The sequence below is a fragment of the Stylophora pistillata genome, chromosome 1 (genome assembly GCF_964205215.1).
Source record: "Stylophora pistillata chromosome 1, jaStyPist1.2, whole genome shotgun sequence".
NCBI lineage: Eukaryota > Metazoa > Cnidaria > Anthozoa > Scleractinia > Pocilloporidae > Stylophora > Stylophora pistillata.
In genome coordinates, this window is record NC_142519.1 from 25308779 (window position 1) to 25325699 (window position 16921).

General features: G+C 35.8%; 3 protein-coding genes across 8 annotated transcripts in view; 1 reads left to right on the top strand and 2 right to left on the bottom strand.

The window, feature by feature from the left end:
- Window positions 1-526, bottom strand: part of LOC111329987 (uncharacterized) — a 30815-nt gene extending 30289 nt beyond the window's left edge. For all 5 annotated transcript variants that reach the window (XM_088746831.1, XM_088746830.1, XM_088746828.1 and 2 more), the window contains exon 1: window positions 159-526. In XM_088746831.1, the coding sequence (XP_088602957.1) occupies window positions 159-335 (177 nt within the window). In that variant the 5' untranslated portion in view covers window positions 336-526. The remainder of the gene's footprint in view (window positions 1-158) is intronic.
- A 1327-nt stretch (window positions 527-1853) lies between these two features.
- LOC111330013 (nucleotide exchange factor SIL1) lies at window positions 1854-6457 on the bottom strand. Its single transcript, XM_022934792.2, has 5 exons — window positions 6273-6457; window positions 5186-5596; window positions 4663-4957; window positions 4003-4329; window positions 1854-2900 (listed from the first exon to the last, which is right to left on the bottom strand). The coding sequence occupies exons 1-5, from the start codon at window positions 6313-6315 to the stop codon at window positions 2618-2620; spliced, it is 1359 nt and encodes a 452-aa protein (XP_022790527.1). The 5' UTR covers window positions 6316-6457; the 3' UTR covers window positions 1854-2617.
- A 995-nt stretch (window positions 6458-7452) lies between these two features.
- Window positions 7453-16509, top strand: LOC111329974 (receptor expression-enhancing protein 1). Of its 2 annotated transcripts, none has more exons than XM_022934747.2 (11): window positions 7453-7660; window positions 7738-7810; window positions 9611-9690; window positions 10980-11043; window positions 11216-11272; window positions 12322-12435; window positions 12606-12817; window positions 13004-13124; window positions 13257-13307; window positions 13508-13534; window positions 14966-16509. In XM_022934747.2, exons 1-11 carry the CDS (start codon window positions 7629-7631, stop codon window positions 15056-15058), a joined length of 924 nt encoding a protein of 307 aa, XP_022790482.1. In that variant the 5' UTR covers window positions 7453-7628; the 3' UTR covers window positions 15059-16509. The 2 variants fall into 2 exon arrangements, with proteins under 2 accessions (XP_022790482.1, XP_022790483.1); XM_022934748.2 differs by having other exon boundaries at window positions 7454-7660; window positions 14870-16509.
- Window positions 16510-16921: the final 412 nt, after the last annotated feature.

Consider the following 16921-nt stretch of genomic DNA (forward strand, 5'->3'; position numbering starts at 1 on the left):
TCTACTAGCGGAAAATCAGCTAAGAATAGACCGTTTTGCTCAAGGAGATCGACTCTTATTTTTAAACAATTGCTCAAGTATGTTCAATGAACAGTCAAAGCCAACCAACTACAACGTTGTTCACATCGACACTGAAAACTGAAAAAAAATGCCCTAACCTTCAGCTCTGGATGATTGAAATCCTTTTCACTGCAAACTCTGATTACTCCGACTTTCCACTGATAGTCCAAAGGGTTTGCCACGCGCCTTGATCGAGAGTTTGGGCGAAGAGTATTTTTCTCCCGGACACACAAAAAGCGCTTACCAACCAACTCTGCCTGACGGAAAGCGTACATGGCGTTTCGCGCTCTCCATCAAACACGCAACTCTCTCGAGGTCCACAATAAACACATCATTAGAAACAGCATCGATTAAACACTTGAGGGATTCTTGCTGAAGAAGAAGGCGTTTATGCAAAAAAAAAAACCTTACAAACACAATAAGGGAGAAGTATTTGTACGTTCAAAATTGGCCATCACAAATGCATGACTCCAAGAGAGCTGCTCATTGGTTTGGCGCGTGTGCGCTGAACCAGTATCTGCGGGCTCAGATTTTCGAAAGCTGAGAAGAACCGGTCGCAAGTGTGACCGTTGACAAGGAGTCACTGCAAGCTCTTGAAAAATGACAAAATCGGAAGTAAAGGTTCTTAGAAAGAGTTGGTTATCTCAGATGAGAATAAATTTATTTTTTGTTTCCCTGCTTCCTGCTTCTGCGATGATTAAAACAGAGATTGCAGGGGCCGCGGAGGGGGAGGGGCTGGTAGGGCCGCGGCCCCAGCACTTTTTTGCGCCCCCGCCCCCACTTTTTGCGCTAAAATAAAAATAATTAAGAATTTCGGTATCTTCACTGATACCGACCTATAAAGGGCAACAAATACTGGATAAAGTATGCAAAGTCACTGACAGAAACAAATTAAATACTATGATTTTATTCCTTTCTTCGATTTTCAATATGAAAGAATTATTTTCAATTGTCAACCCTCTCACTTTACACCTTGCTCCGCGGTCCCTGGATTGATAGGAGGTAGTGGAGTCCAGGTATCGTTGGTGGCCCACGACATGTGAAAAACCTGAAAAGCCTAGGAACATTAAGTCTTTTACAAATGAAAAAATCTTACATCTCGTGTGCAGATGTGGATGAAAGGTAACTGAAAAAAAGATGTTACCAATTAAACTTGAAGTCAAATAACACCCTAATGCGCTCAGCCATTCGATATTCCACGTGATCTCTAGGTGGAATCAGATCATTGCCGTTTTGAATCTTTTCCATTCATTATTACGGGTGAAATTTGAGATCTGCGCAAAAATTAAGGGTTTCAAACAATCAGTACATAACCAGATAATTTTTGATCGAAAATTTGCACGTGGATCTTTCCATTAAGTGACGAGCGAAAAAATGGATGACCTTTACGCTTTACAGGTCTGGCTCTTATTTCACTTTCATCTTTGGTTAGCATTTTAGTTTAGAGCTGCCTAAGCAATGAAAATAAATTCTTCGACTTTTATTGAAAATACTATGATGAAAAGTTGATAACGGCAGCTCAAGGAGGAGATGCGTTGGGAACCCGCTGAGCTGGCTTCTGTATTCTCTTTGGGCGGGATCCCGGTGCGATTAAAACAGTTCGTCTAATTTCAGGCCTCGAAAAATTAAGATAAACTTAAGCCAAAACAAGCAGTGAAATTATTCACTCATGGATAGTAATGCATGGTACGTAGAGGAGTTTTCGACCTCAAGAACTTATTTTAAAAAGATATTCTAATTGATTAAAGATCAAGTCCTTGTTCGTAATGCTAACTTAAGTAATTAAAGACGCATTTTACAAAAATCGAAACATTTTAATTTTAATCAGATTACTGGAGATACGTGTATAAGCGCCCCCCGGCCCCCGAAGACTGCACGGCCGGAAAGCCTATGTGACGGCTAGGATCCTTGCAATCGCAGTGATGCCCCAGAGACATAGTCTCTTGCGCAGCCGCTCGTGAAGAAACCAACAACGGCTCCGAAGGAAACTAACTGAAACCAAGCATTCGAGACGTCTTGTGTTAGAGCCTGACTTAATTGATTGTTAGAAAATGAGTTAAACTTAAATATAATTATTACTAACACCTCTATTTTACAAGTACCAGGCTTTTTGTCCTGGTATAGAATTGAGGTTATCTGAGGTACATGTCAGACAAGGTTATTTTGGGATCCTGATGGTTCCATTATGTTCGACTGTAAAAATTCTGCGATTCCGATGGCCACTGACTACATCAACTTTTGTAGTTTCATTTTCACTGTATTGCGAAGTTGAAGATTACTATCTGCCGTTGGCTTTTCTTTCAGGCAAGAGCCATCGTAAGGCATAGTCTTCTTCGCAACTGTTCTTTAGCATGTCACGCAATACTTTAGGGAAGCGTTGCGTGATATCCCAAAGAAAGACTGCGCGAGACTTATGCAAGGAGCAAGGAGAATCTTAGGGTTCGCACAACACCATGTAAGCCAGGAAGAAGAGAAGATTTCTTTCAAAATTAAACACGCTGCAATGCAAAAAATTCCCCTTCAAGGAAAATGCTGCCTAAACCTCTGCAATATACAATCATGTTAACTTGCTCATGAGGTCTGTAACAAGTTGTGCCAATATTCCAGCATATTCAGAACTTTCACTAGATTCTGGACCACTGGCATTTTTGAGCCACTCCAGTTTGAGTTTCTTTAGGCTGTTCTGCACATGAGCCTTTTGAAACTCACTTTTACATCCAGTCACCATGACGTGAAGGGCCTGTAGAACTTTCTCTCTGGTGTCATTTTCTGTAGTACGTAGAAGACTGGGTATAAGTTGGCACCAGCCTTTTTCAACCATACTTTTTAGCAAAGGGACCCTGCAATCAAGAAAAAGCATTAAAATATATTCTTTTCTACTGATCAGAGCAGTGTCTAATCTTGGTAATGCCTGATTTCACAATGTCACCGCATCAACAAAAGTCTTAGGGCCTTAATATCAGCAACCTTGGAAATCATTCCCAAGCTGTTTTAAACTCATCGTATTCTAATGAGAGTTCCCTGTAATTTTTACATGAAGCGTGACTGGGTGAATTTTTTTTGTAAAAAAAGCCATAATTTTGAACCATTTTGTATTGTGTGACCAACTTCCAGCTATTTTATTGTTTCAAAATGTATGTATTGTTCTTGAATGGCTCTGGTTCGGTTTTGACCAGGGTTTTGACTGTATATAAAATTCAAGTCATAAAACTGATTACAAATTATTCTTGAATGAATAAGATAAGACATTACATTCTCTTTGTTGCATAAGACTAGTCAAGACTAGAAAAAAATATCAAATTAAGAATTTGGCTTTTTATTCTTATGTGAAACGTGATCGTATCTCAAAACTTTAAAGAGTTCCGGATATTTTTCAAAATGTGTGAAAAGGCCAAATATTTTTATGTGACTGAGTTTTACAAAGGGGCATAAGGGCCCCTTTATGATTATTGGCAATAGCTTCACAACATTATAATTTCTGGTTTTCAGGTTTTTATAAAAAAAGCAATCCATTACAGGTTCTTGTGGAAAAAGTACATATTTGGTTCACAACTTGATATGATGCCACAAGAAATAAATGTTAAGAACCAAAATATAACTTTTTTAGTAAAACTTCAGTTATTCACAGTAATTCTTTGATCTTTATTGATCAAATTGTGAAAATGCTAGCTCCATGTTGTGACTTCATCTACAACAAAGTAGAGTTCCTCAACTTTCTCTCCTGCTACAGATGAAATATTGGGTTTAGAGGAAAATAACTAAGGCCACAGGAATTTAACAATGTTTATTCACTACATCAATAAAAAAAGTATATTGATCTGTTTTGACTAGTCACTTGGTAGAGGGAAATAATCAAACTAGCCTATAAAAAGACTATATTTAAATAATAAGGGCTTTCCAAATGCAAGGCACCATAATCAGAAAAAGAAATATAAACCATACCTTCCAGAGATATCACCAGACACATCTTGCCCTCGCTTTCTCAGCAGACTTGTGACATGTTCAATTTGTTCTGTAAGTATATCTGTCATCAGAGTGATTGCTTTGATAACCAGAGGTTCTGTGCCTGCCTCATCAAAGAGTTTAACAAACATTTCAAGTCCATTCAGCTTAAGAAATTCTTTCTGCCCCATCAAAAACAGCCTGAGTAGGGAGGACAGCGCATACATGGCTTTCTTTCGCACAACCATAGGTTCACGTTTGGACAACAAGCGAAGAAGTAAAGGCAATGCTCCCTGATTCAAGGCTGATTGCTGAACCACTAGATTGCTGTTTTGGACAAGCAAAAAAAAATTAATAAACAATGAAACAAGTGAAAAAATAGTTTGCCTCTCAACTCTGCAGCAAAGCTCCAGTTTTTGTTTAGGAGGATTGGGAACAGGGGGCCTGGGTACCTCCCTCAGATCCACAGGCTTGACTTTTCTGCTATCTTCTTGGATCTGTAATTTAAAGATTTTGGAATCATTTCCTGAAAAAATTGGATGTCTATCAAGTCTGATAGATCCATCACTGGGAATTTTCTTTACGAAGGTCAGCCACATGATCAATTAAATAATTTCATATCCAGAAAACTATCCTTTATGACAAGAGCAAATAATCTACCTCTGTGCTGCTGATCCCAAAACATAACACGCCCTTTTTCTTAAGCTCTCTTCAGAAGAGTTCATAAACTTTATCACCAAGGAGAGTCCACCAATGCTATCCAAATCTCTGGCATTATCTATCTGATGGACATAATACTCAAGCTCATCTAAGGCATGCTCCTTTTCCACTAAACTGGAACTTGAAATGTTAAGGATCTGAACATGTTTTGAAATTTCTTCAATATCCTTTTTCAGAAAAAGATCAACTCCTTCCAATTCCTTTCGGATTTCATCTATTGACCTGAATGTTTTTCCTAAAACAAATGAAACAAGTGAAGTGCACTGTGAAACCTCACTCAATTCAGGAATCACCCTTAGTGAATGACTCTTAAAGACTGCTCAGTAAAGGCTACCTGCTTAATATAGATACTTAAAGTTCTATCTATTGTGATTGGTTTTTAAAATTCCTACTGACAAACAAAAACTGTTGACTCTATGTTCAGTAGGTTTCGTTTATTAAGGTTAGATTTTCTAAAACTCACCCCCAGGCAATGGACCATGACTTTGGTCAGAAAACTCCTCATCAGGGTTTTCATCGTGAAATTTATCCCTAAAATCCTTAAGAGCCTCTTTAAGACGCTGCTTTGAAATAACATTTTTATCAATTGTGATAAATTTCTGTTTTGAGTCCTTGTTAGTTTTGTATTTAGTTCCATCATCTCCCTCCATAAGTTTTGCTTCTTTCTCTCCAGTTTGTAGGTTCATGCGTACATGGAGTCCTGGTGGAATCCCTTGACCTGGTTTGATAGATTGCCATTCGGATGATGGCTGAAAAACTTCAAGGTCTTCTTCATCAAATTGTTCAGTATTTGGGGCTATTTCGACTTCATCATTATTACCATTTTCGTCATCACTTTTAACCAAAACAAGTCCTTGTTGTTGTTCTCCCAAAGCTTATAACGATAAAAAAGAATTAAAGAATAAGCAGTTAACATGAAACACTCATGATTGCTTCTAAGCTGCACTCCAATGAGTCAAATATAAAATGAACTGCAGAAAAAAAAGAACTACATATATGAACTAAGTAGAAACTGGAAGAACTGAAGTAGATATTCCAGTTCCAGTCAATCAGGTCTATATATGGTCCTTTAATCTGGGGAGTTTTGCTGTTCCTTGTACCTGTCTAGGTCACACTTCTGGGTCATTAAACCATTTTTGTTTTGTTCTTTGTTTTTGTATTATTAAATTATTTCTCCTTCATAAAAGCACACAAGATGAGTCAATTTGCTGAAAGAAGAATACTGATTTGTCATTTTCTCCCTACATTATCAAACGAGATTCAATCATGGATATAAGAATAAAAAAAATTCATCATTGCTGAAGTATGTCACCTTGATAAGTTACCTAACTCTCTCAATTAAACAGGAGCAAGAAGGAATCGGTGATCGTTTTTAAATTCTTACAAATCAGAACAATACATTTTTCAGACACCGAATAACACACAGAATATAAAATCGATAGCTGCTTAATCTGTACGATGTACTGTACTTATAAAAGATAAAATTTGAGAGAAGCTTTGTTCTCCTGCACAAAAAGAACCTAGCTAACATAAAATAAAACATAACTTACTAGACGTCAGTAGTAGAGCAAGTATTATTAAATAATTCAACATTCTGTTCTTCAGGATCTCCTTACTTCTATCTCAACTTTTGAGTAAAAAATAGAAAAGCAATGATAACTTTTTATTTCGGAGAAACTCATGTTCCACGCTGACTATTTGTCCACGAAACTCCACAATCGAAAGCCACGTAGATGAGAAACCGCTGACCGGAAAAGAATGATGAAATTTGCGCCACGCTCGCACCACGCGTATCCCGCGCGCCGACTGACTTGGAATCATTCTACTGGAGCATGGAGGATCTATTTGACAACAAAGCTTAGTTAGATCATACGTGTTTTTGCTCACGTTATCTTAACTTTCGTTAATTATAATAACGTTTGACTTGCTTGCAAGTCATGCACAGGACAACACGTGAAATTTGGTCGGAACGTTCTTGATACTGTAGTTAGGGGTGAAGGAACACCTGACACTAGACGTAAAAAATTCCGGCCGGGTAGAACAAACGGGGCCTAGAATTCTCTATCCTGCTTTAAAATATTTCAGAGCTAATCTTCATTTTTCGCCAAGTGAAATTTCCGACAATAATGAAGTGCAAATCCTGTTTCTAAAAAGTTGAACTAAAATAGAAGAGCTGATGAACCGCGACTTGGTCACTTCATCGACATGTCATCTCACCGATACCATACCTCTACTTGCCGACGCGACGGTCGTCTGTGATAAACTGGCCGACATCTATCTTAACGGACAGCTCGTTAACTATATTAATTGCACAGACCATTATAGCTCCCGTGACCCCGAGGTCATTTCGGCCCTTACAGTTAAATATCCATCAAAAGTTCCTTTTCCTACTCAATTTAGCGTGCCAAAAAATTTTAATGCTGGGCGTGGTGTACTTGCTAATATAGCACAACGTTGGGAGCCCGTCTGAGAGCATGCGGCTCGCGGGGTGTTGTCATGGTAATACGTGATTGGTGGCGAGATTTTATTTGCTTCATATTTACAGCGTTGTATGCATTAGAAATCGGAAAAAATGTATAGAATGGACTTGTGAATTGATAATACTTGTACTTACTAGAAGCATAAGAAGGCATTTAAAAAACGAAAATTTCATCCTCTTTTACATTTAGTTCATCCTTTTTTCATTCATTTTTGTGTAATACGTCACTGTCCAGTCTTCCGCTGACCAATACCACTGCAGAAATAGTTCTGAAACAACAAGCAACCGAAGATTGGTAGGAACTGTTCTCCTTTGTCCGCTTTTCCTACTTTAAATATTTTTGGTTGGCGGTTGCATAGCTCATTATTCGACTATGAGTTAAAGTGTAGCAGAGAATTGTCACTAGAAGCCCCAGCTAGCGTAGAAAATGGTTTCGTACGTGGCGTCGCGAGTTATCATGTAAGTATTGGCGCGGTTTTCGATCCCCTCTTCTTTCAAAATAAAGTAAATGCGATTATCCAATTCCATTCAAACAGGCTCGTGTTTGGAACTCTGTATCCAGCGTATTCTTCATATAAAGCTATCAAGACAAAGAATGTCCGTGAATATGTAAGATATCTCTTTCCTCTTATTTTCTGCTCATTATTTTCATGCATAAATTTTATGTTTTTCTATTTTCTTTCCGTCGTCCTGCTTGACAGATTTTTGGAATTTTGTTTTTCGACAATGCTTTAAACACGACATTTTGTTTTAATATCAGTGTTAACTAGTTTAAGTAAAGATAAGGCTACAGTCTGGAATGAAAAAAGTGTAAACAGTACAGTTAAACAGGAGAGAACTCATTAATTAATTTCAGCTCCAAGCTTTTCGTGTAAATTTTAATAGTTCACCGTCACGATGAAGTAAATTTTGATTTGCAACCATAGAGCACCTAGATTTTAGCATTCGCTTGCGTCCTAGATAAAAGAAAAATGTGTGCTTGATGATTTTTCTCGTCCGTGTTTTCACTTGCATTCATATAAATGATCAGCACTGATGATAGTAGAAGTGGCGGCGCCCAAAGGAAACAGTCCAAGAGTATCTGTGAAATCAAATTAGAAGTAATCTTGAAAGTTGTTGAGTTTATATATCTTTATTTCATTGTACCATTAAAGCTAGATGGCGCCTCTTGAGACAGGAACGTTATCACATTAAAAAATTTAGGCCGCTGTGATATTAACAGCAATTCTATGTTATACATATTAAATCATGTCTGTCCATTGTTGTGTTTGAACTTGCAATATGTGAAAGGTCTGCTCTTCTGTTCCCAACTCTTCAAATGAATTGGCTTTAAATCTAGTGCGTAGCCTTGAATTACTGCCAAAATCCAATGAATTTTTGCGGTTAAAAGTGAAAAAATACCACTTAGATTGGGTATTTCAGTTTTACATATTATTTGTTACTGTTTCTCTGAAGTGACAAATAGTGGTGCCATCATTGAAACATTTTAGACTGGTCAAGCAAAAGAGCCAAGAGCTAGTGAATTTGTCAGTGGATCAGAGAAACATCTTCCAAGTGCCAAAGCTGATTTCATATTTGGAATTCAGCATTCATCTCCACACAAGAGACACCTTTCTGTTTTAAAGAACTTTGTGCTAACTACATAGCATACTTGCATTTCAGAGCCATCCCATTTTTCTTTTTTTGTCACTGTCAGTTTTTCTCAGTAGAGGCTTTATCTTTCTCAGTCATTCCTCAGAAATAGGAAATGGCATGTTCAATATTTTTGTGGTATAAATAGTGTGACCATGTTACATGACAGTATTTTGCAATCTTGTTTTTCATTTGCAAATGAGAAAGGCTCTGATCAGCACTGAACGACAAAGGATGTCAACCATGCATGAATTTGAATATATGCTGGGCAAACAATATCTAAATAATACACATTCCTACTTTGCTGTCCTGTTTACAATATATCTTATAGTATTAAAGATGTTAAACAGGTCAGTTCTTGTTTATCAATTGGATTAGCTTCAGTTTGTCTTAAAAAAAAATGTTAAAACTGTCATCTTGACACCCTTATTGAGCAACTGACAATTTATAAGTGAGCAAAGCAACTGATTAAACACATTTGTTAGTTGAGTACAAATCCTTGCCTGAAATTAGCTGTTGCTATGGGTCAGGAGAAAATTCAATTGCAAGGAGAATGACCCTGTTTTGCCCATTTTTGAGGGTTTACTTGATTGTATGAAGTTAATTATCTTAAGAATTTAGGAAGGATATTTAAGTTTTTGCAGCCTAATTGTCAAAACTTAAACAGACATACAACTGCAGAGTGTTCTTTGCATCTTTTAATATTTATCATGACTTTACAATAATTTTTATTCATTGATAACTATTGAAATGCAAAACTGTATGTGTGGTTTTTAGGTGAGATGGATGATGTACTGGATAGTTTTTGCTCTATTTATTACACTAGAACTCTTTGCTGATCTTCTACTTGGATTTTGGTAAGTTTATTCATTTATTCCTTACATGTTGTTCAAGCTGTGACTTTTCAAAGGATGGATAATGCTGTTTACATGGTAGACCACCCAAACCAGAAAGTGGCTTTTCTCTACATGTTTTATCAAGAAGCATGACTCGGTAGGAAGATATAGCATTTTCCACCCTTTTTAAGGTCATTTTGGGCTTGAAGGTCCTTTGATACAGCCTTCATTTGCGACAAATAAAGCTGAAATTTAGATCACCATCAAAAAATCATTTTACAGAAAGACAATTATTTATCCAGTCAACAGTAGATTAAAAAATGATAAGTCAAGTACTTGTTTGCAATAGAATTAAAATTTACCCCTCTTGTGGGCTAATAGCCAAGACCACAAACTTTAATTATTAATTTTTGACTCTATGTATTCATTCCAAAAAAAAATATGCACTAAAGAATGCACAATGCAGCATTAATGAATACCCCTCTAAACAACACTGATAACAAAGGGACTAGAGTAAGTGACAGATGCATAATATGCAAAGGATGATCAATATTAAGGGGTCCTTTCTTTTCAATTTTATTGGCAAAAATATTTTTTTATGAGATGCGTCTTTTTACCTTGAAGTAAAAGCACCATTTATTTGTGTTAAATTTAGTGTCAACCAATTTTCAATTCTTTGAAAAATGAAATTTAGTTTTTTAACCTGTTAACCCAAGAAGGATTTAAAAGCCCCTCTTTTATTGGCAATAAGTAAGGAATGATAATCACAACAGCATAAAAAGTGTGTACTTGATGAACATTTTTTCTACTGTATTCCTTTTCGTATTGAAAAAAAAAACATAACTACAAAGATCACATCATTGAGTTGAGAGTTGATGTCCAAATCTAAAGGACTATTTTGCAAAGCATACAAATTTACAACTGTCATGGAAAACAAAAACTGGCAAGTCTAGATGAAGCTCTCTGATTCAGCAGTATTAACCTCTGTCAGAGATGACAATGTTTTTTCAAATCTAGAATGAAGGTGATGGACATTTTAGTAGACATGATTTCTTTATGTTATGACAATGAAGGGTGCAGTTAGTACATGGTCCTTTCTGGGAGTTAAAACAAAAGGAAATGTCATTTTAATTTGTATTGATACAGTGTGGAGGAAAACAAAATGACATTTCAATTTTATCTTTTCAAACCATTGAAAATTGGTTTTACAGACTGGCTATAATGAGGTGTAAAAAGTACTGTTAATAAATAAGTTACTATGATTTTTAGTTGTTGGTGATGTACTGCATTTTTTTGTCATTTCTTTTCAGGTTTCCCTTCTATTATGAAATTAAGATAATATTCATGCTTTGGCTTTTGTTACCAGCAACAAAGGTAATCTTTGTATGCATGTTTTGCAAAAATATTTTTGGTTTTAAAAACATTTATCTGTTATCATTTTCCTTTTATCTCTTTCTGTAGATCTTTGGGTTAAAAACTTGTATTGTATGGCCCTAATGAGCAGATTTTTGTCAAGTTCGTATATTGAATTTTATATTCTACCTAGGGATCCAGCATTCTTTATCGCAAATTTGTGCATCCATGGTTATCTCGCAATGAAAAGGTTAGTGTGGAAACCAATCCCCCGCCTTGCCCCAGTCCGAGTGCATAAATAGTATAAATAGGCCTACATTCGCACGGGTTCTAAAAATAGCAAGGATTTCGCTAGTTCAAAGTAGAGCAACATTAGTTCTTTATACAGTATTCCCAAATCGTCAGGTAATGTCTCCTATCTTCGCTTGTTTCATATTTCATCCTGTGTTATCCGTGTTTCCTATGTTATTTCATCGCAAAAATATTTTTGGTTTTAAAAACATTCATCTGTTATCATTTTCCTTTTATCTCTTTCTGTAGATCTTTGGGTTAAAAACTTGTAAATTATAAATTAGTTATAAATTAGTTCTTCTGCTCTTAATGTATTATGTCTGTAACCTTCATTCTAGAAACCACTGGCAACTACATGTTTATTAAGAGTTCAAGTTTATTCAATTTATTTATGTTTTCGAATTTTTGCTGGTGCATTGTTAACAGTTAGTAATAAAGAAGTATGGATGGTTGATAAGGATAGTGTTTTTTGTTTTATGTTCCTGCTTAGGGTTGTGAGTGGAGCCTTTGCTTTACTTACTGTTTGCTGCAAGTTTTATCAGTTTTCAGTATGTGCCAGTAAACATCAGCTTAACAAAACAAATGTTCACTAGACCAGAATCCAGGGTTGTTGCGAATTAAGTGCTGGTTGCTGGCAAAATTTGCTGGACAAAAAAGTGACAATGACCGGTTGGATTTTTAGCCAGCAATTGCTTGGTGCAATTGTTCACCACCTTTTAGCTGCCTCACTTGAAATTTCAGCTGGAAGTGTAATTTCTTAGCTACAACCCTGAGAATCCCAAGAGGCTCATGCAAGGAGAGGTTCCAAGTGCACAGGGAGTCATGGATGGTTTTATTTTTGCATTTCTTTGTTTGAGAAACTGGTACCAGGTTTCCAGACCAGCCTCAGGGATTGGTTAAGCAAAATCAAGCACTCAGATTTCTTTTGACAGTTAATTACTCAGTTGTAACTTTTATTGATTGGTTGTGAATAATTAATTGCATTAATTTATCTTTTTACTCCTCCAGGACATTGACAGTTACATTGCACAGCTGAAAGAGAGTGGATATGACACATTCTTGAGAGTCAGTAAAAATAGTCTGTCCATTGCTGCTGACACTGTGATAAAGACTGCTGCTACGGTAATCTTTCTTAATTCTTAAGCAGCAGGCACTCTGACAAGCTCAGTTAGATTATTGTAAAGTTCTCTCTTAATAAGAGCAGTGGATTTAAACACCTGGAGTGTTCAGGTTTTATTATTACCTAAAAAGCTGTGCAAGAAACAAGCAAAGCATTGTAAATTTTGCTTCAGGGTCAAACCGTCCTGGCTGAGAAGCTACGTCATTATGGCACTGATGTAACAGACAATAGACAAGCCAGACTTCGCAAGGCTAAGTCATGGTATGGTGGAATGAATTCAACAGACAATGATTATGAGCCAATCGACGAATCTGAAGAATTTAGTCTCATAGATGAGAGAGAAGAGGAGGAAGAGGAGGATTCAGCCAATCCTGACCCAGAGAGGTGTGTCTTGGAAATAGTGTTCAATTTATTATTGGCACAATTTTTACCTTAATTTCGTTTTGCATTATTTTGTAGTAGTTATAATAAAGTAATAAAGGATTTTTGTGAGTTCTTTACAAGATTATGAGGCTTTCAGTTCTTTATGAGTATAAGATTACTATGCCCTATTGATTTTTTTCCTTTTAGTGAAAAGTTAAGGGATGAGTTGAAGGAGAATCCAGAAGAAACTAAAACTAAAGGAATGAAAAGAGCTTCTTCATATGGTTCAAACATTAATAGGTCATCAACTCTTCCTCGTTCACATGGGGTAAGTTTATTTGAATCTCTGAGGTATATTTTCTGGAAAAATTGTTTAAGTATCTTGTTAACTACAGGTCAATTTCAATATCTCTTAATAGCTTCTATTAATGTACTGGTTTGTTGTATTGTTTAATTTCAGAGACCCTCAAACCGTCCAGGAGTTCATGGCTCAGGCTATGATCATTTTGAGGTAATAATGTTGTTACATTGCTTAATGATAGAAAATGTTTTGTGGCAGAGTGGCAGAAATTTGCCTGGTTTAAGGTTTTGTTAAAATGTTTCTTTGGTCCTTTTCTTTTTTCAAGTTTGAGTTCTTTTGTTCATAATCAGAGTATAAATAAAGATATTCATTACATTCATAAACATTGATGCAAATTTTTATCATTACAGTCAACTACTCTTCCAAGGCAGTATGAGGTGAGATAAGCAGTAGTTTTGTGGCAATAAATTTTTTTTTTTTGTTGGAAAATGTTGTTAGCAACAAATGGGAGTAAGAATTGAATCAGATCAGAAATCTTTAATTTGCTATGATGCTTATATAAATATTGGAAAATTTGTCCATAAAAGTATTGTATTCTATTTAATGGGGATAACTTTTGAACATTTGTTTAAAATAAGTATATATTTCAATGTTTTAACTGTGAAAAATTAATTCCCATTAATGTGGAAAGTTAATTGTGAATCAAGGAAGTAAAATCTAACAGTCTTAAATATTCTGATGCGTGCACTCCATGTTTCAAACATGAAAATCGAAGCAGTTTTTCGGTGTTGAACTGTGGTGATAAAATGTATTTTCTAGTACCAACAACATAAGAAAAAGCAGCATACAATTGCACTGAAAACCATAGATTGAATCTAATGTGATAAAAAGAACAGTGTGGCATTGTTTTGTGCTCTTACTTATAAACCTGCCATAACCTTGTTAATTAAATTCTCTTCAGAAAGAATTGTCCTGACACCTGCTCTCAGAGAGTTTTGTTGGCAATGAACAGTGACGCTTTCTAATAGTATTAATTATATTCAAGCTAAGTTAAACAATGTCTTGCACACCTTTCCCAATGATGAAACTAACTTACCTGAAATGTCAAAGGGTGTACCACTGACTTAATGGTCAAGTGAAGCCCAAACTATAAAGCAAACTTTAAAAAAAAAAATGTAATTTTATGTGAAATACTCTCTACTATGTGTACTTTGTGATGGGTCTTGCTCACCATAGAGACTCCGTGGTTTAGTGGTAGGGGATCAGAGCATGGAATTGGTAGGTCTGAGGTTCCATTCCTCTTGGGGACTCAGAATTTTTTCTTTAATCCCATGCTCATGACAAGTGACAAGCTTTGTGCTTAACACCAAATTGCACTCAAAATCGTGTTATCACCTATACAAATTGACTTAACATCTATGTGGATAATGTTGTAGCTTTTTTATTGAAGATTTAGCCAAAAGAAAGTTACAGTTTCCTAGATTAATTACCCCTCTTTTTGGAGGAAATTTTAGATAAGCACTCAGGTGGTTATTTGAGGAAATAATTATGGTACTTGTCCAAATTATCTGTTGAACTCAATTTTCTTCCATTTTAGATGTTGTTTGAATTCAGGCAGTAAAACTTGGATTACTTTGAAGAGTGCTCTATTTGATGTATATTGCAGTTCTTACTCCTTACACTGTACAATTGAACTATATATGTCAGTGTGTTCATACCAAAGATAACCTTGACAATACTAATTGGTAACTATATTAACCCTTTTATTTCAGACAAGAGCACAAAGCAGGACTCAAAGGAAGATCTTCTAGATCTCTATCCAGCATCTCATTTCCCTCTTTCTTACTCCTTTTTATTACTTTGAACAGCATTCCAGCTCTAGAAGTCAGCCCAGACGAAGCCAGAGGAATAGAAAGCCACGTACTCTTCCTGTCGTTCCAAATACATCATATGAGTGTTAGTTAATGACAAGGAAATGGCATCCTGTTTAGAAGACCTCTTGAATGTCATGTTGGTGTACATATTTTAATTATTCACTTTTTAGGGCTTGCGCAAAATTATGGATAGAGTTTACTTTTCTCTTTGTTTGGTTGTTTTTGCTTTGCTGCTAAGGAAAGTCAAGATGTAAAGAAGTTATTCTAAATTTTGCACAGATATGTCTAAATGGCTGGTCTACCAGATAGAAAGTAGGTCTGCAGTAGTAGAACTGCATTCTCAAATACCAATTATAACTGTTCATAATTATGATTGATTATATTGGATTATTCATTTTTGAATCTAAAAAAAATTGCAATCCTGGGAAGGTGTTTTTAAATGTAGCATAGGTATTTAATTTAGATCAGATTGATATTGCTTTCACCAATTGTTGGCTTGGAAATATGGGAATGGTTGGGAGTTTCCTTCCCCACAGGCATTGTAACATAATAGCTTTATACAAATGTTCCTTATCAATGTATATACTTGCTACTGAGATGTTTCTATTTTGTACTATACTTACTGGTAGTCTTTGTGATAAACTTGAGTTGCACTTCCTAGCTTACTAAATAATGTTTAAGACATTCTGTAAAGTCTGTATCAACCCACCCCTTTCCTTGTTATGAGCTCCCTTGCACTAATTAGCTCCCCTCCTTGTGAAGACCTGAAATTTACCTACCATGCTTTACTTTTATTTCCCTCCCATCTTTAGTATGGTTAGGTAGTTCATTACACAATCACATATGAAATGCATAAACCTCTTTGCAGACTGACTTTATGAATCCTTTTTGACCCATTTGGTAAATTGTTTTTTGACAAGAAATGAGGCTAGGTTTTCTTTTGTACTCTAATGAAGATGGGTGAAATATTTGTCATTGCCCAGGAGATCCCAGAGTATTGTAGTCTGATTGGTTGAGGATGTTGTTATATCTGGCCTTAACCGCCCCATGCAAAGTGACTGAAATACTTAAGCAATAAACTCAACCTCAGTATTCTGTGATGTTGCAAAAGGAGAAAAAAGGGAAAATGCAATTGTGCTAATTATCACTTGAGTACTTATACTTAACGAAGAAGTTATTCTCCCTAGGCTTAGCAAACATTTACACTGAACATCTTCCACTTTGTCTGAGGGATTATTGGACAATATTCACTTTGCATTCAGCGATGGTTTTGTTTAAACCCAGATTGTTGCTTACTTTAATGCAGTTGAAAATGGACTTCTTTCCTGTATATACAAACCATTCCCCTCCTCCCTCTCCAACAGTAGTACTTCTGATATCACTTATGGAATTTAAAAATATTTCAGTTAAGGTTGTATTTTTGTTTAGGTATTAAAATATGGTTTTATGTCATGGGTTGTAAATATTAACTCTACTTGTTTTTATTTTGACAATGCCTCTACATATTTACAGTTAACAATAAAAGAGTGAACCATAAACTGTTTAAAATTGCTAAGTTGATTTAATTATACTACAAGACCTCTAGCTCTAAACATCAAGCTCTACTTTTATTGGACTATTCTTCTTGCTGGGTCATTTATTAACGTTTAACTTAAAATGTACTCCACGTGTTCATTTTAAGGACTAGTGGATGTCTTGTGTGTATTTGTCTGTAAGTTTAAATTTAGAACTTTACTCGAGTTTATGTACACACCTTACTAGCAGAGTCTTTTCCACACAGAATTATGGCCCCAAGCAGTGAAGTGTGTGGGCCATAAGTCCAAACAAAAAAACAAAACAAAAATTAAGGTTCTCTAACTTAAAGTACAGAGGGAAGTAAGGGGGAAGATTTCAATTCAAATGTTGTGAATTTAGTGAGCTGTACAGTGAAATAATTATGGCCTGCTAAAT